Source organism: Dryobates pubescens, chromosome 1 (genome assembly GCF_014839835.1).
Source record: "Dryobates pubescens isolate bDryPub1 chromosome 1, bDryPub1.pri, whole genome shotgun sequence".
Taxonomy (NCBI): domain Eukaryota; kingdom Metazoa; phylum Chordata; class Aves; order Piciformes; family Picidae; genus Dryobates; species Dryobates pubescens.
The window spans coordinates 60,214,741-60,242,631 of NC_071612.1; the positions used below are offsets into that span (position 1 = coordinate 60,214,741).

Consider the following 27,891-nt stretch of genomic DNA (forward strand, 5'->3'; position numbering starts at 1 on the left):
TAAAAAATATAGACAGATACTGTCAATAGACTGTTCAGAAATGTGTTGGCTCTAATCTCTACTTGCTTGTTTTAGCTGACTGGGATATAAAGAGAATAGGTGATGGCAAGGAAACTTGGAGAACTGCTAAAACAGTAGGGTACAAGGGCAAAAGAGCTTCAGCTGAACTGCATACACAGATTCCAAGCCCCAAAGAAGAAAAAAGGTCAAATATAGAGCAGTCTTCAGCAGCCCAACACTGGCCCAGAACAAAACCATTCAGCACATAAAATTGAAGTCCAGACAAACTCAGACTCACTTTGGTTGAACAGGCAGTGCACTTATCAAATGCCAGGCTGACTGGAAGAACATTATCAAATCTTGATAAAAATCCACGGATCTGGAAGATGAAAAACCAGAGTTACAGTTACAAAAGCCATTTCCATGAACTGGGCATCAGCATTCAATGAAAAGATAAAAGACAGCTCTAACTAGGGTAATACAGTTCCAATAACACCCATAGTAAATTTATGCTCAGTATACACTACAGGCATTCTGCACACAAATAATGGCCCAGCTATCCTCATGCAACACTAAACATGAATAGAGGCACAGCACCACCCGGAGTTTGAGTTTTCTGGATACAAAGTTCACTACAATATAAAAAGTCATGGTAAAACCAGCTAAACACTTCTCTTTTTCTTCCCTCCCCTTGTCAATAACACAGAATCTGAAAACTTCACTGCTGTGCATTCCCAAACTAAGTTTTTAAAATTACCTACCAGTACTATCATGTTAACATTCCAGACTGTTGTTTCTGCTAACAGAGACAGTACTGACACCGCTCTGCAGCAGGAGGCGTTTGATCACTTACATTATAAATTATGCCTTATTCACATGCTGCCTGCTCCAAACAAATTCCTGGTAGGCAGATAGGAGGAATCATATGTCCACAAGTAGAACAGACAGTGCCAGGACCACAGCTACTTTGGGCTGTGGGAAGGACATTGAGACTCTTGCACGTGTCCAGAGAAGGACAGCGAGGCTGGGGAGAGGCCTCAAGCACAAGCCCTACAAAGAGAGTCTGAGGGAACTGGGATTGTTTAGCCTGGAGAAGAGGAGGCTCAGGGGAGACCTTATTGCTGTCTACAACTACCTGAAAGGTGATTGTAGGCAGGAGAGGGTTGGTCTCTTCTCCCAGGCAAGCAGCACCAGAACAAGAGGACACAGTCTCAAACTGCACCAGGGGAAGTTTAGGCTTGAGGTGAGGAGAAAGTTCTTCACAGAGAGTTGTTAGCCATTGGAATGTGGTGCTGCCTGGGGAGGTGGTGGAGTCACCATCCCTGGAGGTATTCAAGAGGGGATTGGATGCAGCACTTGGTGCCATGGTTTAGTAGTCATGAGGTCTTGTGTGACAGGTTGGACTTGATGATCTCAAAGATCTTTTCCAACCTTAGTGATTCTATGACTATTATTTAGTGTATATATATATATAGGAATCAAACAAGAAGAGCCAGGGAATGGAATTAGTTTAGAGTATATTTTTGTTATGTCTGTGATATTTGCCTTCTATCAGTTCCCAGCTTTTAGACAAAAGCATTTACTCACAAGTTATTTACCTGATGAGGAACAAGTCCAAGAGAAGTAGGTGGCTCATTCATTCTATCATCACTACTGCTGGCCACAGCATAACCACTGACAGAAATCCAAGAAGGAAAATTAAACCAAGACAACATAGTGAGCAGTCAAAATTTCCAGTAAGCTTCTCACAGTTTAGGTTCCTTTCCAGATTCTATCTGGAAAGTCTGTTTCATAGTAACCAAGATTCTGCATGGGAGTGTAAAAACCCTTTATCCAAGCCTTGCAATATATTCATGCCCAACTCCTAACTCACTCTCTTTCAGAGATTTAAAGAGAGAAAATGAGACTAAATTTCAGGCTGCAGAATTTCAGAGAAACTTCTCTATCAAGTGCAGTATTTCGCTTATCTTGAAGCCCTTCATGTGAAAAACAAAATCATCATAGCTTCTCATTACATTCAAACACACTCTTGAGCAGAGAAATACCAAGACCCACTAACAGGAGCACTTTTGAAATATTCTCACTGCTTTTTTACCATTAAAGTGAAGAAGTGAGAAAACTGCCACTTCCCAAGATAAAAATTTAAGATGGTATGAGTCAATTGTCCCTTAAATTACATTAATATAGTGGATATGAGCTACAAGTTATAGTGATTTACAGGCAATGTTACACCTTACTGAATTGTCCTACTGAATGTGCACTTTCTCCCCCTTCTCCCACAAGATCATATTAAGTAAATCTTACTTCTCAGAGAGTAACTTTTGAGCATCAATCCAGAAATGACTCACCCTTCTGGATGCTGTAAGACAGAAACCATTAATTCCACTGCAAGGGCTCCAGCTACCATTGCTAATCCAGGCCGACTGACGGTGCACTGCTGGTCCAGTGTCCGATCCCTTGTGGACTACAAATACAGACAGTTCCATAGGAAAGACAAAAGTAACTCAAAACTAACTAGCTGCCCTGATACAGAAACCATCTGGAATTCTCTACAATGAATTTCTTTAGTTTTCTAAATAAAAGATGAACTATTTCTTAATCCTGTGGACACCCAGAGAAAACAAAACCCTTCAGGAAACACCATGTAAAGAAAACAAAAATCCAAGGCACAACACAAGAGTTCTATAATCACCACCTGCATAAGGTTCTACTCACATCCCCCGGTGCCACGACATCATTGCAGAAGTAGCAGCCCAGCTTATAGCCAGGGATATTTGAAAAGAGTGAAGATCCCAAAAGGTCAGAAGAACCTGAGGCACTGCTGACACACGCATCACCAGACTCTTGCTGCTTTGGTTTCTTTAGTCCGTGTCTCATAACAACAAATGTGTCAAATCCCAACGCCGCATTGATGACCAACTGTGAACAATAAAGGGAGAGCAGCAGATTATCAGGGAGCCAAAAGGGGAGGGGGGGAAGGCAAAAAAAAAAAAAAAAAAGCCTCAAGACTTTATTCACTGTAAATGTCAAACACACCTTCATGCTGTAGATGAGCAACCTGTTAACTGGACATGCATCAGCCTAGCCACAAACAACAGATAGGTGCAGAATTCCAGTCGTCAAGCATTTAGGAAAGACAAACCCAAACTGGAAGTGTGTTTCAGAAATTCACAAACCATTACTCTTCCCTGTGTCTTTCAGCAAAGTAGGTACCAATTAACACCTCCCTCTAACTGTTACACAAACATACGCAACACACTTGCTGACAACAAAACAAAAAGCCCAGGAACTCCATAAAGGTGTTGCACTAGTTTGTATCTGAAGCCAAGTTCACAGCATCTGAAATTCAGTGTCTCATTGAAGCTGTTTGAAGCTGCTGTGCACTGATAGGAATTAACATTCCTATCGAGGGTTGCCCCTCGATATCCATACAGGCTGAGGGATGAAGAGAAGGACTTTGGGATACTAGTTAATGAGAAGCTGGCCGTGAGCTAACAATGGGCACTTGCAGCCCAGAAGGCAAACTGCATGCTGGACTACATTGAAAGAAGCGTGGCCAGCAGGTCAAGAGAGGTGATTCTGCCTCTCTGCTCTGGTAAGACCTTACTTGCAGTACTGTGTTCAGCTATGGGGGCCCTCAACACAGCATTGACATGGACCTGATGGAGCAGGTGTGGTGGAGCACCTCTCCTGTGAAGATAGGCTGAGAGAACTGGGGCTGTTCACCTGGAGAAGAAAAGGCTCTCAGGAGACCTTACAACTGCATTTCAATATCTGAAGGGAACCTACAAGAAGGCTGGGGAAAGACTCTTTAGAAGGGCTTGTAGTGATAGCACAAGGGGCAATGGTTTGAAACTGGAGCAGGGCAGGTTTAGGTTGAACATTAGGAGAATGTTCTTCATGAAGAGAATGATGAAATACTGGAAGAGGTTTCCCAGGGATGTGGTTGAAGCCCTGTCCCTGGAGACATTCAAGATCAGACTTGATGTGGCCCTGGGCAACCTGATCCAGTTGGAGATGTCCCTGCTCACTGCAGGGGTGTTGGACAAGATGACCTTTGAGGGTCCCTTCCAACCCAACTCAGCCTGTGACCATTCATTAATCCAAATGTGTCCCACTATGCATACAATGATCAGTGTTGGTACTGGAAAACCTTCTATTGGTTCCAGCTCAGAATTTATTTTCAAGTTGGTGGTATATTCACATTCTCCAAATTACAAAATATTTCAAGTGCCATTTAAGTACAACTGGCTATAGGCAACAAGTTCTCACATAATTTTAAACTCTGTAAGTAATCTGTTCAGTTCACTGTGGTTTGAAACATGACTCATTAAACACTCCTGTGTGACAAAGCAACAAAACCCAAATCTGTTGCCCAAAAAACCTGCTGCTCAGTTAGGAAAGCAATTAATGATTACTTATGGTGTTCACATGCATCTGTTTAGTCACATGGGAAACACAAGCAGCTGTGGTTCACAATTACACTGTCATCATCTTCCTCTTCATTTTGTGACAAGCATGAGCCAGCAGTGTGCTCAGGTGGCCAAAAAGGCCAAGAGCATCCTAGCTTGTACCAGGAATAGTGTAACCAGCAGGACCAGGAAACGGATAGGACCCTGTACTCAACACTGGCAAAGCCACACCTTGAAGACTTCGTTCAGTTTTAGGGCCCTCACTCCAACAAGGACACTGAGGTGCTGGAGTATGTCCAGAGAAGGGCAGTGAAGCTGGTGAAGGGTCTGGAGAACAGGTCTGGTGAGAAGCCACTGAGGGAACTGGGAGTTGTTTAGTCTGGAGAAAAGGATGCTCAGGGGAGACCTCATTGCTCTCTACAGCTCCCTGAAAGGAGGTTGAAGACAGGTGGGGGTTGGTCTCTTCTTCCAAGAAAAAGTGATAGGATGAGAGGAAATGGCCTCAACTTGCACCAGGGTAGGTTTAGGTTGGGTATTAGGTGAAACTTCTTCCCTGAGAGGATTCTCAACCACTGGCTCCTCAGGGAGATGGTTGAATCCCCATCCCTGGAAATGTTTAAAAGATGAAGTGATGTGGTGTTGAGGGAGATGGTTTTGCACCAGGCTTGGCAGAGTTAGAGAATGGCTGGACTCGACGATCTTAAAGGTCTTAGAACTTCTATGGTTCTGTGTTTCTACAATTCATACACTCTAGCAGCCAGTCATTAGGTCTCCTTAGGTCTATAGGTCTCATTACTATGAAGATATTTCTCTTTGTATTACAATGCAATATCTACTCCTGGAGATGCTCAAAAGAGAATGACTAGACAAGCGTTGGGCAACATGCTGTAAGTTGGCCCCTTTCTGAACAAGGCATTTTACCAGACTACTTCAAAAGTCTCTTTCACCCTTTATCATTGTGGCCTAAGTTTCTATTTCCTTTTCTCTTTTCAACACTCAGTTTTTGTTCTATTCAGCACCTTTGAGACTACAGAAAACAAGAACAAAATTTCTGCACAATCACAAACAATTGGTCAAATATTTCCATTTCCCATGAGCTCCTTAGGCTGATATACGAGAGTTGAAATACAGTGACAAGGAGATTAGCAAGGTATGGTACAATACCTTCCTCTTGCTGGCTGCAATGACTGCAGGAAGCCATCGACTCTCTCTAGTGTCCATGAGTAGAAAAATAACATCGTGAGCATCAACAAGCTCCTCAAGTTTAGCCACATCCTTCCGAGCCTGTGCCATTGTTACTTCAGAAAAATTCACTGGGTGGCCTGGCATAGGGATGCTCATATTATAGCCTTCTGAGCTCTGGATGGAGACAGGCAGAAAACAACAGGTTAGAAAGATAACCCTGAGACTACACAGAATCATGACAAAGTTCAGTATCAAATTCAATTTCTGTTTGGCAGAATGGCAACTTTTTTATTTACATCTCTCTGTACATCATTGCTGGGCACTGAAGCACAAGATCCTGTGGGTATGGCAGCAGCAGTTGCTGTATCTACCCAGAACAGAGCATCTGAATGCAAGCAGTGCTTTGGGTCACGAGAGCAGAGCAACAATGTTCAGGTTGCTCAGCACCTCAACCAACAAGCCCCGTCTTTCAGAAGGTCTTATCAGGTCTGGGGAATCACTGTAAGAAAATAGCTGAACTACTCTTAATCCCAGATGTTACAGACACCACTCCATAAACAAGCACATAGATCTTGTATAGGATTATCATCATGCTGTTAAACCTATATAAAAACCTTATCCCTGGCTTATCTGTGCAGCCACTTCACACACATTAACAGGATGTAGTTGGCATTTCTGATTCTGAATATGGATTTAATTACAGTAAGGCAGATGCAAAGCATCACATGTTCTCCTCTTTGTTTTAAATTCTTTGTGAGAAAAACAATAGTCTCAAATGATTTTCATGTAATTCAACCAGCCATATGCGAACTTGATATAGAAGAAAATCACTTCAGAGTGTCGTTACTCCAGCACTTGGATGCCTGGAGGCTTGGACTATGCAGATGCTGAAAGAGCTTGCTCCTATCCCAGAAACATATGCCTCTTCCAACTCCCTATTTGGGCAAGGCATAGTGAGCAGAAAATGGCTATGGGAGCCAAAAAAGCATATACACAATGGATGTACGATGCAAACAATTAACTCACTCATTGGGAAATCTTAACACAAGCTGTCAGCCATCTGCTAGAAGGGAATAATGGATCCTTCATATATGTTACAGAAGCATAGGCCTTGCCAAAGGTTCTTTGCTTGTCACTGTGCTGTAAGCGGCCAACAATTTAAATGCCTAAATGTAAAAGCTAGATGAACCACATATAAATCACATAGGAAGAGCAGACAGGAAGGTTGGTGGGACTTGCTTTTGTGTTGACCAGTTACATGAGGAACTCATAAATCCAGGTAAGGCAAATAATCAGAAGAGTCAAGTACACATTCTAAACATCATAAATATCCCTGAAAATAAACAGAAACAGACACATGGAGTAGCTTGGGGAAGAGAATTTGGGTAACGTCTGCAACAACCATGCCAAAGATATGCCTTTTTTTATCCCCCTTCTCCTCCTGTCCCCCATCTCCAAGGGGAAAAAGAACAATCAGGATGAGTCCACAGTGGCCTATTCTGCTGTTAACAGGGCGCTCCACTGCTTCCCAGTGGGGATGGCTCACACCATGAGCACACACTGCGTAATTATTGGAGGAGATTTTACCTTCACTGCCATTATGTCCTCCAAAAAGCTGTGGCAGGAACACAAAATTTAATCCACATTGTAGATGAATAACTTATGCATAATGCCAAGCCCTTGCACTCCAAAAAAAGTGCTGACTTATTAGATAAGCAAACCCAGCACTGCTGGTGACTTAGAAGGTAGTTTTTAATTCAAAAACCCCAAACCAAACAAGTGAACTAATATGGTGGAATGCTAGTTGCATAAAAATATGGTAATGATGTTTGTAAAATACCAAAATCTTACCAGAATTCAGAAAAAAATCTCTATCCAGTGAGTGTAGCTGTTGGAAAAGATACAAGTCTAGCAGCCTCAATAGCTTCAGTTTTATTTGCATAATTGTCCCCTACAGCAATCACTAAACCACTGTTACTGGTTCCCCCTTATCACTGGAAGCTCCTCATTAAATTATACTAAGTTCAGCCTCATCAATCTCAAGATTCCACAGTAGAGGAGGGTCTTTTGCTTTCTTGTGTGACTTGTAACAGGAAAACTTCTAACTAACTAATACCTAATTAAATTTTGGTCCTTATCGCTGCATGCAAACTGTGTCATTCAGGATTCCACAAGAGGTAGTTTAATTAGAGGAAATAAAAACTTGTTCTTTAAGATTACTGTTTTCATTTTCTCCAGTTTAAAAGGCAAGAAATCCTGTGATAAATCCAAGTTAGTTTCATGTTGGTCCTTTCTTTGCTGCACTTGTTCTATCATTTAATTGTTCTATTAAGTCAAAGCATATCACCAAGTAGCAATAGCACTACAGAGCAGCAAGGCTCAACCAAAGTCTAGGAAATTCCAGTGGGTCTTTTCTGATTTACTTACCAAAAGTGCTGAAAGTCAAATGCTTAGCAATTTTTTGTACTGGAGGATCATTGTTTGATATTTGAATATTCATTGAATTACTCCTTGGTACCAATATTGATTTCAAAAGTAATGACAATAAATGAGATCAACACAGACAAAACCACAGAGCGAATCTTGGGTCAAACTAAATGAACCTAAAAACATTTAGAAACAATCTTCTTTAAAACTTGTTCACAACGCTGATCATAGACAACAATCTATATTCTACTGTTTGTAACTTGTGATAATATTATGACTAGAAACATAACCAGTGGCATGTTCAATACAGAATCATATAGTAAGTATACATAACTCATTCATATCACACTGTTTTCTGGCTGAGCCCTGATAACTATAGCTACTGATTCTGAGACAATCTCAGTTCCAAGACAAAAACCATGAACAGCTGAGTGACTTCTATCACATGACAAATTATCATAAAAACCCTCAACTATGTTCATGACAGAGCTGAGAGCATGTCTATTCTGACATTACAGGCCACAACTTCTCTTCCCCAAGTGAAGCCTGGAACTAAGAGAGCTCCAAATACTTCTAACAGTTGGGCATTTTTTTATATCTACTAACTTTCAGCACTGAAAAGTAGGTGTTTGAACATGCAACATTGAATAATGTGCTTGTGATACACATCCCTGAAGTCAAAGAGAATAAAGGCTGCCATTGGTGGGTCATTCATCATAAAGCTTCTAAAACAGCATATAATTCATTCTTGTCTTTTGTACCCTTGACTTCATTTTTATATGAAATTACTACCACTAGGCTCTCCAAAAGAGGAGTACTTTGGTCAATGTATCTTCTCTGAGCTGCTACTTCCCTTTTCTGGAAGTTAGTTAAATTATTTGCCTCCAGTGCAGAAAATCAATCTAAGATTTCAAATTCTGGGTATAATACATAATAGGGAGTCTCAGCAATACATTTATTACTGCCCTCAAGATCTTCAGCTCCCACAATAGACAACTAATGTGTCTAAACTCAGATTTAAGAGCAGAGTAGGAAAACACAGTATTAAAACCAGCCACTACTGAAAGTTCCCTAACACAAAGTAGAAAGGAAACAAATTCCCTTCATCAATGAGCTACATGAACAGTCAGATGATCCTTAGTTACATTTCATTATTACAAAGATTTACTGGTACAGAGCTTGTAGATTTCTCAGGACCCAACAGAACCAACTTGTGTCATGTTTTTCCCACTCATAATAATGCTTCATTACTAGAACATAGAATAGTTTAAATACTCGTAATAGTTTAAAGTCACTGGTCGCCCTCCAAGGGATGTATTAACACATTTTAAATATTGATCTTACCACTCCTGGGAAGATTTTCTGTAGCCTGTCTGCTGCTGCAAGTGCCTTTGGCTTCCCCCCACTAAGACAGTCTTCAAATTCATACAGCGGTTGTCGCACTGGGTTGGAGTAGGAGATCTTGGCATTGTCCACAAATGTAATCTTCCTGACTCCCCAACCCTAAACAACAAAGCAGTTTAAATAATAACAAGTACAATGAGTTTAGCCAAATACCTTTGAGTAACTCCAGAAAGTCAAGAGGAGTTTTGCCCAGTTTTTCAAGAAAGGTCAAGCTAGAAAAGCTTTTGAACCTGCTGACAGCAACAACCTTGTACTTGGACTGAACAGAAAATGTGATCTGTCTGAATGTATCATTTAATGCTTCCAAACTGATGAATTCAGTGGAATGTGGCAAGCTATCCTCAAAAAAAAATAAAAAAAATCAGCAGAGTTACTTCAAATTCACAGTGAAGTACTTGATCTTACCATCTCATTAATTAGTTCCAGAATTTCTGTCCCAGGTTGAGGCAGATCCTCCCTTGCCTCCCACCGGGGCAGAAAAATGAGACTCAGACAAATGGTTGTGGAAGTGATAGAAAGTTTAAATGGAAAAACAGTGAATGTTTTACAGAGAGCTCCAAGCACAGTGATAAAGGAGATCCCAAAGCATACCCAGAAGCCTCCCAGCACTCCCCTTCTCCCTACCTGAGGGTACACCCAAAACCCCCAGGGCTCCTCCCCCCCACTGTTAGGCTAATCTCAGCTGTCCAGATCTGAGATCGCCCTTCCCCCTTCTCCTCTTGGCATTAGGCCTAGCCAGGCCTAAGAGGCCTTGAGATAACTCCCCTTCCATTACCAGATAGGGAGCATCTCTCACAGGAGTGGCGAGGGAAGAAAGGAAGTGTGAAACTTTGCAGGTGGTTTTATAGGGAGCAGGATATTATGGGTATGAAATACGCAGCTTCCTGTGCCCACCCACTGGGCTGGACACCCAGGGCACCAGCAGGAGGCACTCAGCCCAAACTGCCACAATTTCTTTTTCAATCTGCTTTCATGTATACTCAAAATGAATTGCTATTCTTTTCAAGTTTTCTTACTATCTGCTATTAGGAGAACTTTAAGTTATTTCCATGGGCTACAGTTCTTACCTCTTCCCTCCAATTTATAACATCCACTAATATGTTTTATGGAACACACCTTTTCTTTCATGTGCCATAGCAGGTGCTCAGAAAAAGCTCCAAACAGTCTCAAATTTACAAGAAACAGCAGATCATTCTTTTGATTCAGTACTTACCATCAAGGTCCTTGCAACACTACAGCCCAGTGTACCAGCTCCTAGCAGCAGACACTTGGCAGACACAATTTTTTCCAGATCAAGAGTAGGCACCAGTCGCCAGCACATCAACTTCAAATTCAGATCCACTGATGATTCTGCTAACCTACACCAGGAAAAAGAGAGCAACACACCTCTGAACATTCTTGTGTTTCCCCAACACAGCAACCACATTTATTTCAGCTGAAGAAGTTCAAATCATTATTTCCTTCAAGAGAAAGGATTTTAAAAATTCAGCACAGATGTACTATGAAAAACAAAGTCCCCCAAGCATACTTCCACCTTGTAATAAAGTGCATGGGGAAGGGGATCAGGAAAATGGTTTTGGGGTTTTGTTTTGTTTCTCCTCTGCAGTTTGTGATATATGCAGTACCCATAAATTTTTAACCATTCTTCAGGACCCAAGAACAATGAAGCTCATGAAGGGTCTGGATAACAGATCTCATGAGGAGCAGCTGAGGAAACTGGGGTTGCTCAGCCTGGAGAAAAGGAGGCTCAGGGGAGACCTTCTCACTCTATGCAGCTTCCTGAAAGGGGGTTGGAGCCAGGTGGGAGTTGGTCTCTTCTCCCTTGTAACAAGCGATAGGACGAGAGGAAATGGCCTCAAGTTGCACCAGGGGTTAGGTTGGGTATTAGGAGAAGTTTCTTCCCTGTAAGGGTTCTCAAACATTGGAACAGGCTCCTCAGATAGGTAATTGAATCCCCATCCCTGAAGTGGTTTAAAGGAAACAAGGATGTGGTGCTGAGGGACACAGTCTAGCACCAGACTTTACCAAGTTAGAGTCAGAATGGTTGGACTTGATGACCTAGAAGGTCTTTTCCAAACAAAATGTTTCTGTAATCTACATTTCTTTAGCTCTCTCCTGTCACACTTCCCAAATCCCAAAAGGCTGGAATTTCCTCCATTGTATTTCACAACCTGCAGGTTACAGAATTCAATGGGAACCACAGGCCTGTAACACTCCAACCTACATTCCATTCAGTTTTAAATACAGCATCAAGTCCAAAATCGCAAACACTCCTGCTGCATGCAGTGCACTCTGCTCTCAAAGTCCTTAGTTCCCACAGGACCATCCTAACAAGGTACAGTATAAGTGTTACTGTATATTCTTACCTAAAGGAGACAGTGAGTCCTTGCTTTTCATCATTTCAACTTGTTATGGCTTAAGCCCAAATAAAGGAAACTATAGAAAATTCCAAGGTAATAAACAAACCTTTTTGGATCCATGCATTCACTAAGATTCACCATCCTTGGGCCCATGCCTCCCTTTTGGTTTTTCTCCCATCCAACAGCTTTTGGACAATCTATTCAACATAGAAAGAAAAAAGGAAAGAAAGCTTTAATATCATAGGAGAGAAAAAAAGAATTTTTGCTGAATTTAACCCTGTTGGAAAACAAAAAAACAACCAAAATAAAAACAAACCAAAACACACCAAAACCAAGCCCAAATTCTCAGCCTGTAAGCAAATCACCTGTATCATAACAACCGAGTAGACATTTCTATACAACTTTTGCTAGCTCATACCAATGGGAAGCACTGCTTTTTAGAGAAGTACTTTGCTCTTGGGTATCCAATGCGCTGCTTCTGCTTGCTCAGCTTGCTTCAAACCTAGGACAGAGGCAGCATCATGTCTCATCAAGCCGCCAGATCTTTGATGTCAAACAGCCCTCCACATTCAGAGCTCATAAGTTTGGAGAGGTCAGTCACCTCTTCATGTTCCCTAGACCCCATCTGTAGATTCAGTAGAGCACTGTATAGCCAAAGTATATAACAACGAAACAATTCACAATGATGATATGTAAAACATTCAGAACTGCCTGGATGAGGTAGGGAAATGTTGCAATGCTTTCTTGTACACAGAAATTACATCTGAGCTTATGTTCTATCATTACCAGTTTATTGCTTTAAAGTACATCAGCCTGCCTCACTATGGGACTGAAGACACAATTCCACTCTGTAGTAGGTTTCCACCATTTTAGAAATACACAGCAAGTTTGCATCACATGAATTCACTACCTACCCTGAATTCACTACCACATGCATTTTTTTCTACCTGAGGGCCTGTGCACAAAACAAGAGAGAAGAGAGACTAATTCCCAGTTGCTTGACTTCTGCCTTACTCTCTTTTAAATTAGAATTACAATTTGAGGAGGCAAAATTGAAACTAGTATATGCTCTCTTCTTTCTTCTTTAAAGAAGGAATCATCTCCTTTATAAACATTTAACAGAAATCCAAACAATTAAAAATCCATTTGAAATAAATTGGCATAAACAATGCTTTAGTAGCATTAATTTATTTTTTCCATCCTCATGGGATAAAGAAAAAAGTATTGTTTCAAATAGATTACCTGGGCCAAGAGGTCTCCCTGGAAGCTTTATTTCAAAGATAATGCTGTGTGTGATGTCTCTCACCCCTTGCATAGTCCTGTCTCTGAAGCACAGCACTTCAACTGATTGGAGAATGCTGCCCCTGCCGTTTAAAGGAGATAAACAGACATGCAACTTACTAGGGAAAGGATTTCTTTTAAACACTGTTTGACACAGGTTTAGCCTCTTGCAGGTTCTGAGTAAGGTTTTTTCTGTTAGTACTGGAACACCATTTTCTCATTAATTGCTTTGTATGTGCAAATGACTAATTTGGTGTCAAAGAGCTCTGAAGGAACAGTCTGTGTCACGTACAATGCTGTTGGACAAACTGCATATTGGAAGGCAAAAGCAGGAAGCAGCAGAGCACGTATCAAGTGACATAATACACTTTGCTTTAGCACAAGCAAGATTCTCTTCATTGTTGATACAGTATCAGCTTTCTTCCTATTCAATCCTCAAATCAATTAGAATTTCAGTGCCTAAAAACCTATGAATCTCAGAACATGTAAAGCTCTCTGAGCACTTACAAATCTTTCTATCCTACAGTTCAACTAGCAGAAACAGTTCAGACCAGAACACATTATACCTAACTCAACATTTCTTCTCCCTGCTGTGTGCTCTGAAAAACAACCTAGAAGTCACATCTTCATTACCTTTTCTTGCAGAAACCCAAGTTTGGTACTTTAATGACACTTTTTTCTTTTTCCAAATCCCAGAGTATGAAACTGTCTTCCCAACTTGTGCCCAAGAGAAAATTCAAGGGAGTGTACTATAGGAAAACTTAAGAGTATCTGATAGCCTTAATTTAGGTCTACTACTACTAGTTAATTATATAAACCTAGTTATATAAATATATATAAACCTATTATATAAACCTAGGTACTAGTTAATTATATAAACCCCACAGAATATTTTAAACAACAGACTAGAGGCTAGTGACAGGGTCTGAAGTATATATTTCTAGGTGAGGATTAGGAATGCTAAGAACTCGTGACAAAATACACAAAAATCAGAATCACTGAAGGAGAGTCATGTCAAGATTAAAAGTTAAATTTCAGGTGGGTGATATGAACAAACTGCCACAGGAGGAAAAATACCCTATTTGATAGCAACCAATAAATAATTGTTGTGGGAAAGAATAAGAGACATACCATTTGTGGGCTGCCAGGATGAGGAAATTTCTCAGTGGCCATCCTGGGTAGTGGGATAAATTACATGGATCATAAACTCCAACAGTCACCTGCAAATAAAAGCACTCTAAGTGAGAAGTCAGTGCCCACATTGGCAGTTCAGAGGAAGTTTTCTTGCATTTTTAGTGTACAAATTCTGGACAGAGAAGGCCTATACAACATTTTAACTAATTACAAATGCTTAATACATGGTCACACTGCTCAGCTCAGTATTAGACATTTTTCAAACCATTTGTAAATTAAACATTTGTAGGTTATAAGGTGACATAAAATTCTCATTACCTTTCCCCTTTGGTCCTGGAAGAAATCATCCCAATTTTTCAGCAGAGATATCACAACAGAATTGTCGTGATACTTGATCAAAAAAAAGGGCAAAGCTGTAACCCCCTCTTTCTGGCAGAGTTCATCATATGCTTTCTGAAGTGCTTGAATCTAAAAGGAGTAAGACAACTGTAACCAACAATTTTGATCTTACACAGAAGCACAGGGAAGTGTTTTACCATCTGGAAAGGCTAGTTCACTCAAATCATCTTACAGTATACTGCATTCAGCTGTTTGAAAAACAGATCATGACGACAGTAACTGAGATCAAAACCCCAGTGGCTAAACCAGCATTTGTCTATGCAAATTTAAATAGAAGCATTGTTATCATTGCTGAAAATTGATCTATCAACACAAATTAAAGCCAAATAAAATCAAGTCCTGCTAGTCACAGGACAAGAAAGTCAATCTGTCCCACTATTGTAAGCGAAAGCACAGAGTCCATCCGTTATTTTGTTATGTGGATTTTCAGTGCTTAGGTGAAACTCTGTGTTTAGATCATGGCAGGTATTCTTGCACTATTTATTACTGCAGAACTAATGAAAATCTCCAGAGAAGAAGCATTTTTCATTAAAAAACCCCAAACCGTTTCTCATTGATTATTATGCCATTAAAGAAGCCATTCAATGGTTATTAATTCCTGTCAAAGCAAAAAAGACACATGGGGGCAGGTCAATTTCTTTCATCCCTGTGAGGTGCAATATGAAACAAACTACCAAAAAAAATTGCCATTTTTTCTTCTAATAAAGCAAAATTTTCCACTGTCCAATTCCCTTTCTAGTTCAATCATGTATTTTGTTAATAATTTTGTAATTGCTAAAGACTTAGCTCTCCAAGGGGATGCTCCTTCAAAATTCCCTCTTAGAAACACATCTTTCAAAACCAGAGCTATATTTCCATTAAGCTATATATAAAAACTAAAATGAACACAACCACCTCTTCAAGAATTGTTTGCCACACCTGTATCTAAAAGGATACAGCTGAAGTGATGGCAAGGTAAAGAGATTTTATACAGTAACAAGAAAAGAGATAAATAAAACTCCCACATGGAAATATGAAAAGCAAAGATTTAAAAAATCTTCAATACCTTTTAAAAGAAATCTGAAAAGAACAATTCTCAAATTAATTCAGCCCATGCTAACAAAAATATTAACTTTTACTGCCCACAAAACTACTCAGTGCTACAGACTTCATAGCATTTAGTATTTTGAATACCTGATTTGATGAGAATCTGTCTGCAAGACACACTGGTTCCTGAATTATGTGTATTCCATCAGGAAAGCAGAGAGCAGGGTAGCAAAACCAATAATAGTAATGATACTTTTTTAAATCCTAGGGAAAAAAAAATAGTCAAATTGATTAATAAATATATAAATATAAGTCAATTATAGTTTGGAATGTCAAACAATTGCTGGCTGGTGATACTAACAATAGCGACCACAGTTCTCTTTACTTAAGGCACTGTGTCATGATTTTAGAACATAATCAAAAATACTAGAAGACTTCCCTTCTCTGTATATCACAGAATCACCAAGGTTGGAAGAGACCTCAAAGATCATCAACTCCAACCTGTCACCACAGACCTCATGACTAAACCATGGCACCAAATTGGCCACGTCCAATCCCCTCTTGAACACCTCCAGGGATGGTGACTCCACCACCTCCCTGGGCAGCACATTCCAGTGACGAATGACTCTCTCAGTAAAGAACTTTCTCCTCACCTCCAGCCTAAACTTCCCCTGGCACAGCATGAGACTGTGTCCTCTTGTTCTGGTGTTGGGTTCCTGGGAGAAGAGACCAACCCCTTCCTGGCTACAACCTCACTTCATGTAGTTGTAGACAGCAATAAGGTCTCCCCTGAGCCTCCTCTTCTCCAGGCTAAACAATCCCAGCTCCTCATAGGGCTTGTGCTCAAGGCCTCTCCCCAGCCTTGTTGCCCTTCTCTGGACACATTCAAGTGTCTCAAAGTCCTTCTTAAACTGAGGGGCCCAGAACTGGACACAGTACTCAAGGTGTGGCCTAACCAGTGCTGAGTACAGGGGCACAATGACTTCCCTGCTCTTGCTGGCCACACTATTCTTGATGCATTGCAGGATGCCATTGGCCTTCTTGGCCACCTGGGCACACTGCTGGCTCATGTTTGGGCAACTGTCAATCAGCACCCCCAGGTCCCTCTCTGTTTGGCTGCTCTCCATGCACTCCGACCCCAGCCTGTAGCTCTGCTTGGGATTGTTGTGACCAAAACGCAGCACCCGGCACTTGGATTTGTTAAATGTCATCTTGTCGGACTCTGCCCATCTGTCCAGTTAGTCAAGGTCCCTCTGAAGAGTCCTTCTACCCTCTAACAGATCAAAATCTGCTCCCAACTTGGTGCCATCTGCAAATTTGCTGATGTTCTAGCTATGATCTAAACAGACAATGTCTGTACAGTACTGTGGGTTTTGTTAGCTAGAGCATTACTTGTGAAAGCTTTCCATTTGTTAAATGTGAAACAGTTGCTCTGCTTTACTAATATCTGTAAGATTGTCAGACAATCTTATACTTTTGTAGAAAATAATATGAATTGACACCAGCATTCTTAAAGAATACATCCTAAAATACATCTGCACGTGATAAGGGCTTATTCAGTTTCTTTAAAATCTTTTCAGACATTTTAAGATGTCTGACAATGCTTCTAATAACTTTAGTGTGCTAAAACTAATAAAGCATTTATCCTGAAGAGAAATGACTTCTTCATTTCCACAGCAGCACTCTGAAGTATGAGACACATGATCATTACTCACTGCAAATGTCAGCAGCAGGAACCTGTTCAAGAGCATAGGGTTTTCAAGAGCAGCTCCAGATTTTATGGATTCCCAGATCTGTCATTGATTGTGAGGACAAGATGAAGAGAAAGGGCAGAGAAACAAAACACCAAGCTAGCATGAGAACAGCAGCAGAAAACTTTATTTCCTCTATCCACTTTTTAAAAAAACTGAAATTAACACTCCCAGTAGTTGCAATCCACTGAGATCTTCTCCTAACCTCATCCACACTATTATCTATGCTAAAAGCATTGTAAAAGTGAGAAATAGACATGTACTCTCTAATACAAAACATGGAGCATCAAGCAAAAGAAAAATCTCATCAGGAGCAGACTCTCAAGTATATGAACTATTAACACAGGCACAATACAGAACATACTGCCATATGAATACAGCTTTTTATTGTACTCTCATCTTTCTTATTCATGGAAACTATAGATAGCAGGTATGTGAATCACAATTTGACTGGAAAAAAGGGAAACTCGGAAGAAGGCAGTGCACTGCATGGCAGTGAGACCAGAAGCTGTAACATTTGTATGAGTGTGCTGGGTTGAGGCAGCCCCCTCTCTCCCCACCACGGGCAGGAATAAAACACTCAGACAAACGGATTGCAAAAGTGATGAAAGTTTAAATAGAAAGCGGTGAATGTTACAGAGAACCCAAAGCGCAGTGAGAAAGAAAGATCCCAAAGCAAACCCAGAGGCATCCCATCCCCACCTGAGGGTACACCCGAGACCCTCAGGGCTCCTTCTTCCCCCTCCCTCTGCTGGGCTAGTCTCAGCTGGCCAGGCCTGAGACTGCCCATCCCCCCCGTGGCCTTGGGCCTAGCCAGGCCCAAAGCCAGGAGACATCTCCCCCAGTTACCGGCTGGCGGAGGAGGAAGAAAAGAGACAGTGCTAGACTCCGCACTGGATCTTATAGTGGTGCAAAGAATTATGGTAGGAAATACACACAATTTCCTGCGTCCATCCCTCTGGGCTGGACTTCTGGACACAGGAAGTGAACACAGCAGGGGGGCACCCAGCTCAAACTGCAACAATGAGGCAGACCTGTTTGAGCTTTGTCTTGAAAAAAATAAATACAAGAGTGAAAAAAGCATTCTGACCTTCCCAGTTTCCCTAAAGACACATACTGCATTGTGCCTACCACTGGCAGAGAAGTACTAGGCTGTAGGAACTCTAAAAATTCCACAGGCTTGAGTGAAGACACGCATGAAGGCTTTGCTACTCAAGGCCAGTAGCAATTAAAGTCATCGAGAACTGCTCAAGGTGAAATGCCTCCAAAAAAATGGTTGCCTTAGTTTGATCTTCCCTTCTCAAAAAGCAATGGCATTCCATTCAGTCATAGTGCAAGCAGAACAGACCCTTCCTTTGACAGCCACCTTCTTGCTGTATCTCAGTCTTCCGGCACTTCTGGAGCTTCTCCCCAACTTTGTCACACATGTATTGCAGTAATCTAGAGTTTAAACCATGCACTTGCTGGTTTCTGGCTGCCAACATAAGTTATAAAAATGTGCTCTACAAAATTAAAGTCACTGGGAGCTCTAACACCAGCTGGTAAGCTCTAAAGGTGGCCTAGCAGAACACTGAATGGAGTCCTCCAGGTGTAATCAGCTACTTGCTACTCTCTTGTAAAGAACAGCAAAAAGCAAACATGAAACTCTTCCTTGCACAATAAGTCAAATCCCCAGGCTACAGTATGTGTGAGTACAGTATCTCCAGTATTTGGGGCAGAGACCATGAAGCACTTTGCTGGTTATTTCCAAGTCCTACCAGTCATAGAATCATAGAATCAACCAGGTTGGAAAAGACCTCAGAGATCACCAAGTCCAACCTATTACCTAATACCTAACACCTCCTGATAACTAAACCATGGCTTCAAGTGCCATATCCAGTCCTTTTCTGGACACCTCCAGGGATGGTGACTCCACCACCTCCCTGGGCAGCACATTCCAATGGCCAATTACTCTGAGAACTTTCTTCTCACCTCGAGCCTAAACTTCCCCTGGCACAGCTTGAGACTGTGTCCTCTTGTTCTGGTGCTGGTTGCTTGAGAGAAGAGACCAATCCCCAGCTGTCTACAACCTCCCTAGCTGTCTACAACCTCCCTTCAGGTGGTTGCAGAGAGCAATAAGGTCTCCCCAGAGCCTCCTCTTCTCCAGGCTAAACAACCCCAGCTCCCTCAGCCTCTTTTCTTGATTTGATTTGCAACCTTACCTCATTTGCTTCTTTTTCCAGAAGCAATTTCTTATCACAGGACTTGAAAGTCTCAAAAGTGTTGGTATTGTACAGCGTGCCAAAAGCAGGACAGCAGTGTGCTGGTGTCGAAGCATTCCTGAATAAAAGGAAAAAAAAACTACTGGGAAACAGATGCCACTGCTCTTATCAGGATCAGCAGTAGCAGCTGTACCTATGTTATGGTGTAAGGTTGCCCTGAAATTGGTAAATGAGGCACAGTAACAAAAGTCAAGGACAGTTCCAGTGAAAACATTTTACGATCACAACATGGATTAGTATAACAACTTGTGCAAATAGACATCTACTTTATGACTTCAAAAATACACCCAGCATCTCTAATATCTCTAAGCAAGGTGGTAACAAATCACAGATTGAAGATTTAAAACACTGATCAGATATCAACAACCCATGTCAAACAATTTTCATTACCATGATTGACCTTTAGAGGTCAATATTTTGTTCACAAAAAGAGTTAGAATTTTATGTTATAAAAACATCCCAAAGCCTAAACAGGCTGCATAGCTGTTACAGTTTGTAACATCATCAGCTGGAGAAGCTGCTGCTTGTAAACACAGTACAGGTTATAAACCTTCAATATTCCCTTTCATTTATAGACCTGATTGATTTAATGGACTTGTTTAACATTGCTCTCCCAAGCTGATATGCTTCTGAGCACTGTTAGAACTCAAATACAGCAAATGTTTAAGTTACACAAAACACACATGAAGTAGTTTCTGAAAATTGTCAAAACTGAAATGGAACTCTTTGTGATCACCTAAACTGACTACCTGAAGCACAGAAAGAGGAGGACATAAAATTACTCCGGTAAAAGGAATAATTGAACTCTACATAAATGAACCTTTGTTATTTTACTTCTGTCACAACATTTTAGAGTTCAAACACCATGGCCCCATCCATTTATTCCTCATCTGAAATGAATGATCCAAACACCACAGTTTTTTTCCAGTTATGCTTTGCTGCATATGCTTTCAGATTGCACCTAAAGCTAAGAATTAATGGAATAATATATCCTAAGAGCTCCTCTCAGACACACAAAGCCTCACCAGGCTGCTAACATCCTGGTTAACATCCTAAAGTTGTTTCTATGATTCACAACTTTAGAATTCACTAATTTCAAACAAATAAGATGATACCTATGCAGACATCTGTTCCTATGTTAGTTACAGTAATGTAGGCACTTGCTGGAAATGAAAACCATGTGGAAAAAAATACTTTCCCTCCCACCTCATTTTAGCTGTGTAGACCCAATAGCTTCGCTTTACCTTTTACTTTGAGTGTAAAGACAAAAGCACAACATTTCACCAACCCTGGGTGTGTTTAAAGGTCGTTTGGATGTGGTGCTTGGGAATATGGTTTAGGGGGGAACCTTGTAGAATAGAGTTGTATGTTGGACTTGGTGATCCTGAGGGTCTTTTCCAACCTGAATGTTCCTGTGATTTCAGTTTAAATACTCTGAAAGATACCAAAAAGCAACAACTAGGATTCACAACATTCATAGATTGCAAGGGACTCTGAAAGGTCATGTTGTCCAAACCCCCTGCAAGGACACCTCCAACTAGACAGCTGTACTTAAATAGCACTTGGAATATTTTATCATTTGAAGAATGTAAATATACCACCAATGTGAAAATAAATTCTGAGCTGGAACCAATAGAAGGTCTTCCAGCACCAACACTGATCATTGTATGAATATTGGGACACATTTGGATTAATATATGTTCACAGGTTGTGCTGGTTTGGAAGGGAGCCTCAAAGGTCATCTTGTCCAACCATCCTGCAGTGAGCAGGGAGACATCACCAACTAGATCAGGTTGCCCAGGGACATACCAAGTCTGATCTTGAATGGGGATGAGGCCTCAACCACATCCCTGGGAAACCTGTTCCAGTTTTTTACCACTCCTATGATGAGGAGCTTCCTCCTTATGTCCAACCGAAGTCTATGCTGACCCAGTTTTAAACCATTGTCCCTCATCCTATCACTACAAGACCTTCTAGACAGTCCTTCCCTAGCTTTCCTGTAGGTCCCCTTCAGGATCTCAAAATCGTTTTTACAATCTCTAGTTGTAATGATGAATTGTGATGATGAATCTTCAGTAAATAAGGATCTAGGGAAAAACATGACCAGAAATTAGATGACTGAAATGTTTCCCCTTATGCAGAAGGGCTAAAGAACTGGAAAGAAAAGGTATTTTATATAGAATAGAATAAACCAGGTTGGAAGAGACCTTCGAGATCATCATGTCCAACCTATCATCCAACACTACCCAGTCAACTAAACCATGCAACCAAGCATCCTGTCAAGCCTTGCCCTGAACACCCCCAGCGACAGCGACCCCACCACCTCCTCAGGCAGCCCATTGCAGTGGGCAATCACTCTCTCTGTGTAAAACTTCCTCCTAACCTCCAGCCTAAACCTCCCCTGAGACTGTGCCCTCTTGTTCTGGTACTAGTTGCCTGGGAGAAGAGATCAACCTCCGCCTCACTACAACCCCCCTTCAGGTAGTTGTAGAGAGCAGTAAGTTCACCCCTGAGTCTCCTCCTCTCCAGGCTAAGCAACCCCAGCTCCCTCAATCTCTCCTCATAGGACTTGTGCTCCAAGCCCCTCACCAACCTTGTTGCCCTTTTCTGGACACGCTCCAGCAAGTCAACCTCCTTCCTAAACTGAGGGGCCCAGAACTGGACACAGTACTCAAGGTGCGGCCTAACCAGTGCAGTGTACAGGGGCAGAATGACCTCCCTGCTCCTGCTGGCCACACTAACAGTGAGTGAATTTGAGACTTACCAGCATACCTTAACCTTGGCCCTTTAGAGAAATATGCTACTTCAGACAGGTGGTTAATGCTTGTGACTCAAAGCAGGCTCTCCATTATTACAAAGTTCATGAACACCTGTATTTGATTCATGTCAAACTTGTCCAAGTAGTACTAGAAATCCAAGTGTTATTGTTATGCAAAGAAAGTGTCATTGTATAAGAATTAAAAGTAAACCACAGTACGTACTTACATATCAAAGGCACTAAACTCCAATGTCAAGCGAGCTGGCAAACCCAAAGGATCACCTGGACAAAAAGCAGTGACATGCTTCTTTTTAACTGAAATACAGCCATCAATTTCCTTCTTTTTGTTAACGTAAATTATAAACTACCCACAGACACACCAGAATTCACAGCTCACCCAGCGGTGCTCTCTAATGTTTCAGCAAAGTGCCTGAAATACTTTATACAAAGACTCAGAAGACTGACAGGAGCAACCCAAACTACTAAGCAAGATGTTCAGTTTCTACCTACCATTGTAGTAGTATCCTTTGATAACTTTGGGGGTCTCATCCAGCCGGTACTCATTGAGTTTCTTCTGGGTTAGTTCATGCCAGAATCCTGCATCCAAGGCACTACTGAAAGGAGCAAACTGCAGCTTGGAGATTCCAGGATCCACAGGATGATGCACCTCACTACTGGCAGCTGCCATGGCTTTAGTTAACGATCACTGTTAAACACAGTTCTGTAAAAGGAGATGCATCTGTTAAGTATGATAACTGAGCAGATTACAACTGCTCAGAGCTTCTTTTTCATACTTTTTATTGGGTTAAAGAACAGAAATCCTTACTCCTCTGCATGTCTAAGTAACTCCAATTAAGAACATTGATCAGATGACCCTCAAGCAAAGGACCTTCAATTCAAGAACAACTATTTCAACCTCTTGTATGTAAAACTACAAAGGGCAAGTTATACATTCTCTTTCCGACAAAGCCGCCTAGAAGGATCTAGTTTCTTGATCGATATTCCAAGATTTATCCTAGTGCTTAGGATACTGCCTCTTAACTACATACTTCTGTTGTGCTGCCACAGATAAAAATTAAATGCTGAACACTATTTGCATTGTTACATAGATAACCCATCTAAAAGCCTATCAACACCATTTAAGTTCTGATGGCATTTAAAATCCAAACTAACATCTCGTTTCCCTAGGTGTTCAGTCTCAGCCTGCAGAGAAAGCTGAACACTCACAAAACGTTTACAGGTTAGCAAGTAAAGTGAGCAAAGGGACAATAAAACCATGAAGTCTTGAAGTCAATGAAGGGCAAAGCTGGAAACAGAATTAAGCAGTTCCTTTGCAGTTGTAGCAGCCATTAGAATGTCAGTCTGATGTGAAGTCTAGATTACTTCCTTACAGTTCTTCTCTCCTAAAGGTCTTTGTATATGGGAAGCATTTATTTACTTTTAAAACTCAAATCACTACTCCACACTGGCTGAATCCCATTCCTATAAGCACTTAGTCTTCACAACACCTAGAAACGTCAGAGTTTCAGATGCTATCCCAGAATGAGGAGTAAAGCACCTACACTGGGCTATCATAAGCCTCTACTTCAACCAGGGTGCTGGCTCACATTAGCAGCAGCAGTCACTTCACTGTGAGCTGATACAGCTCAATCTGCCTGTTTCCTTGAAAACTTATCAAATATAAGTGTTACCCTCAACAATTTCCTTTACTTAGTGTTAGCATTTCTCTTTGTGTCTATACCTACACATGTTAAGGTGCAAGTTTCAAAGACACAGTCCCTGACAGATGATTCAGATACACACATGGCTTTCCATCCTATCTTTCACTATCTACCCAAAATAAGCACAAGCGGTGCAAAAGAAGGAACTGCTACCTATCAAAAATGAGATTAAGATGCTCATGTTAAAGCTCCTCACAAAGACATGAACATATACTTTATCTATTTATCACAACACATCCATCTACCAAGCCAGTAACTGCTGTTTTCTAAGTCCTGAAGGGAGATCAACGGCTATTGATTCAGGTTTTGTTTGCACTGCTCATCAAATCAATCATCTGACCTGGAACCAGCTTGAAATGATTCCTTCAGCTAACTCACTTTTACAGATTGTTTGGACTTCTGAGCTTAAATACTACTTCTGTATGATTCTATGATATGGTTCTGTGATAGGATTCCGTGACTGAATTTTTTCGTTTGCACAACGTAACCCCACGAGATAGCCTTTTGTTACTGACCCTTCACTATTCTATTACCCTTACACATGAATCAATGGTGGAATTGGTACACAAAGTAAAAAACCAGGTTTACAACACAGCTACATTGTCTGACAATAATCTCAACAGACACACTACAGCTGCTCTACTGTAGTTTAGATAGAATTGAACAGTTTCACGTTCATTGTCCTCTGAACTCACTTAACACAGAGCTTACTTGCATATCTCCAGTGCTTTTTTGAACAGAGGAAAGGGAACAAGAGGAGTGTTTAATTTCTTAATAACTGCCAAATAGCCAGCTCTTCTCTGAGACATACTTCTTCCTCACACAACACTTCCTTAAACAAAGCTTTTAGTGTAATCCAGCTATGCCTTCTAGGTTCAGTTTTCATAGTTTATCTCTTTCTAGTGTAAACATTTTCCTTACTTGCTGGTAAGTTGTGGGGTTTTGGGTACAGTTTTGAGGGTTTTTATATTTTTCATAGTGAAAGCTAAATGGTTCAGCTCACAATGTCTGGCTTTAACTGGCATATTGAAAATATGTTGGTTTATCCCCTTTTTATCTCCCCCATCCTTTTTTCACTTCACATTTTCTTAACAGCAGCTGGAATTTGTGGTACTGTGAACTTCAATAGCTTACTTAAGAAACCTCTCAAATATCTTTTTATTAACTTGAAACTGTGCAAGTACTAGAACTGAAGATCAGAAATAACTGCACAGAATTTTCTGGCCATTCTTATAAACTTATTTTTCTGCCTGTAAGATGTAAAAGTAATAACATCAATTAGCAAACATGTAACTTTTACTACTACCTAGGTCTTGAGCCTTACAAAACATTTTGGCTTGCAACTAAATGTCATGAAAAGCCTATCATAAAACAGGCAAATAACTGTCATACAGGTGTTAGCAATAAGAACCAGACTATATGGTATTTGATGCCAAAGCTTCCATAATAAAACTTTTATTCAGAGGTTAAATAGCTGCCTAGTCAATATTAATCTATTTAATCCCCCCCCCCTTTTCCCTCCCTCAGAAGTTTAAAGGTATTACTATGTATTTTTTTTAAATGTTAAATAAGAAGCAGCAACATAAAGTTGTTATTTTCCTTGCCAGACAAGATCTATTGTACCTAAAAGTTCAGTCTTTTTGAATTATCTGCAAGACACTGCTCAACTTTTCAACCAGGTCAAGTTTTCATTTCCTCCCTCGCCCCCCAACCCCAAATACATGACATATCCAATACATATTGTGAAACATTTTAAACAACCAATAACCCAACTGACAGCACCTAGCAGTACCTGAGTAACACACAGTTAAAACACTATCCTAAAAGCTCCACTGGGTGCTTTAATTATTACTGTATCTAAAGAGTTCTTATAAAGCTGAAAGAATAACAACAGGGCTATGCACAAGCAAACAGAAGCACAAACAATCACTCCTGAGGTACAGACAGGTCTGAAAATATTCTTTACTCTGATATAAATAGAATAGAATAGACCAGACCAGGTTGGAAGAGACAAGACTTCTTCAAGCAAGATCTGTGGGCTAAAGTGAAACTTTGTAACAAATCTTAGAACAGCAAAATAAGCGAAGAAATCTACAGGCTTTGTAGAACCTGTACACAGAAATTTACATACAGGATTCTAATAGTAACAACAGTCACTAGGAGAGTATAATAAACAAACAAAACATAATAAATAAAGAGAAAATAAAACAAAGGACAACCAAAACTTTACAGGTGGAGCAAACCCCGAGTTTCAAATGGGCCCAGCTGAAAAATGTTCTTGAAGTGAAAGTATCATAGAATCACAGAATGATAGAACGGCCCAGGCTGGAAGAGACCTTAGGGATCATCTAATCCAACCTCCTTACCAGGGGCAGGGATGGCTCTCAACTAGACCAGGTTACTCAAGGTCCTAGCCAACCTGGCCTTGAATACCTGCAGGGAGGGGGCATCCACAACCTCTCTAGACAATTCATTACAGTCTTGCCCCCCTCAAAGTGAAGAATTTCTTCCTAAGATCCAATCTAAACCTATTCTCCTGCAATTTAAATCCACTTCCCCTTGTCCTATCAGTGGACACTCTTTTAAAAAGATTTACCAGTATGCTTTAGGCACCCCTGAGTTGTGTGACTGCTGGGAAAGTTAACAAGTGTTATCAACAAGGATAACCCAAAGTGTAAGTTCTAAGTATTTATTCTTTAAAAGGTTGGCATTTAAAACTGAGCTAATGGAGAAACACATTAACACACATGGACTTTTAATAGTATTCGTCTTCCCCTTGACAGGCATAATTAATCTGTTGTAGAAGTATGGTTAGCCCTTCAGCAGCATGTAAAGCCATCATGAAGTTGCAGGTTTTAAACCAAACACACATAACCCCCTACAGCCTTTTCACAACACTTTTTATTCTGTGGCCCATAGTCAAGTGATTTGAAGACCTCCTCGCCACCCAGGTGACGAAGCGAACTCCTGCAGTCTGCCACAGCTGCTTCTTGGCAAGGTGAGCCTTCCCCATTCTTAACCCCACTACTGACACAAGCCGGCCGGCCGCCCTTGGCGCCTGGGGACAACCTGCCCCGCGTCCCCTCGCGCCTCCCTGCCGCGGGTCCGGGTCCGGGTCCGGGTGCGGGTGCGGGTCCGGGTCCGGGTCCGGAGCCGCCGCCTCCATCACCTCCGTACCCTCCCGCCCCCCGCCCGTGTCTGGAGTTCCCGGGGTCTAGCCCGTCCCTAGTGTCTTCCTCCCCGGAGCCCACGGGGAGCCAGCCCCGGGGTCCCGAAGGCCCGGGACACACCGACCTCGATAGGGGTGAGCCGGGAAGGAGAAGGCGGCGGTAGCGAGAAGGCGGCGGTAGCCAGAGGACGGACGGACGGACGGAAGAGCCGCCCTCAGCGCCCCGCCAGCGCAGGCGACACGCGCACGGCCCAGGCAGCAGCTGCCCCGCGCTGCGCTTCCGGCATGGCCCGGCCAGCAACGTCATCCCGCCCCCGCGCGTCAGCAGGGGGCCGGCGGCACGCAGGCGCTGCGGCCGCTGCGCTCCGGTGCGGCTGTGCGGTTTGGTTACCGGGGCCGCCCGGCAGGTGCAGAGCTGAGAGTGCTATGCCGTGCGCCGGCCCTATGCCTCAGCGCCTCGGTTGTACCCGAGCAGCTCAGAATCACAGCATGGTGGGAAGGGCCCTCTGAGTGTCATCCAGTCCCACTGCCCTGATAAAGCAGAGTAAGCCACAGCAGTGCAAAACCTCAGGCTCCCGGTCCCACTCTTACATGTCCAGCCTT

At 41.7% G+C, this 27,891-nt stretch overlaps 1 protein-coding gene across 1 annotated transcript in view; it reads right to left on the reverse strand.

The window, feature by feature from the left end:
* Positions 1-27,449, reverse strand: part of ATG7 (autophagy related 7) — a 109,034-nt gene extending 81,585 nt beyond the window's left edge. The window contains exons 1-17 of the mRNA XM_054166671.1: positions 27,414-27,449; positions 22,909-23,119; positions 22,626-22,680; positions 19,581-19,698; positions 17,344-17,421; positions 15,776-15,892; positions 14,522-14,671; positions 14,201-14,289; positions 13,031-13,152; positions 11,895-11,985; positions 10,642-10,786; positions 9,369-9,527; positions 5,577-5,771; positions 2,716-2,919; positions 2,349-2,464; positions 1,599-1,674; positions 299-379 (exon numbers count right to left, since the gene is read on the reverse strand). Of these exons, the coding sequence (XP_054022646.1) occupies positions 299-379; positions 1,599-1,674; positions 2,349-2,464; positions 2,716-2,919; positions 5,577-5,771; positions 9,369-9,527; positions 10,642-10,786; positions 11,895-11,985; positions 13,031-13,152; positions 14,201-14,289; positions 14,522-14,671; positions 15,776-15,892; positions 17,344-17,421; positions 19,581-19,698; positions 22,626-22,680; positions 22,909-23,086 (1,974 nt within the window). The 5' untranslated portion in view covers positions 23,087-23,119; positions 27,414-27,449. The remainder of the gene's footprint in view (positions 1-298; positions 380-1,598; positions 1,675-2,348; positions 2,465-2,715; positions 2,920-5,576; positions 5,772-9,368; positions 9,528-10,641; positions 10,787-11,894; positions 11,986-13,030; positions 13,153-14,200; positions 14,290-14,521; positions 14,672-15,775; positions 15,893-17,343; positions 17,422-19,580; positions 19,699-22,625; positions 22,681-22,908; positions 23,120-27,413) is intronic.
* Positions 27,450-27,891: the final 442 nt, after the last annotated feature.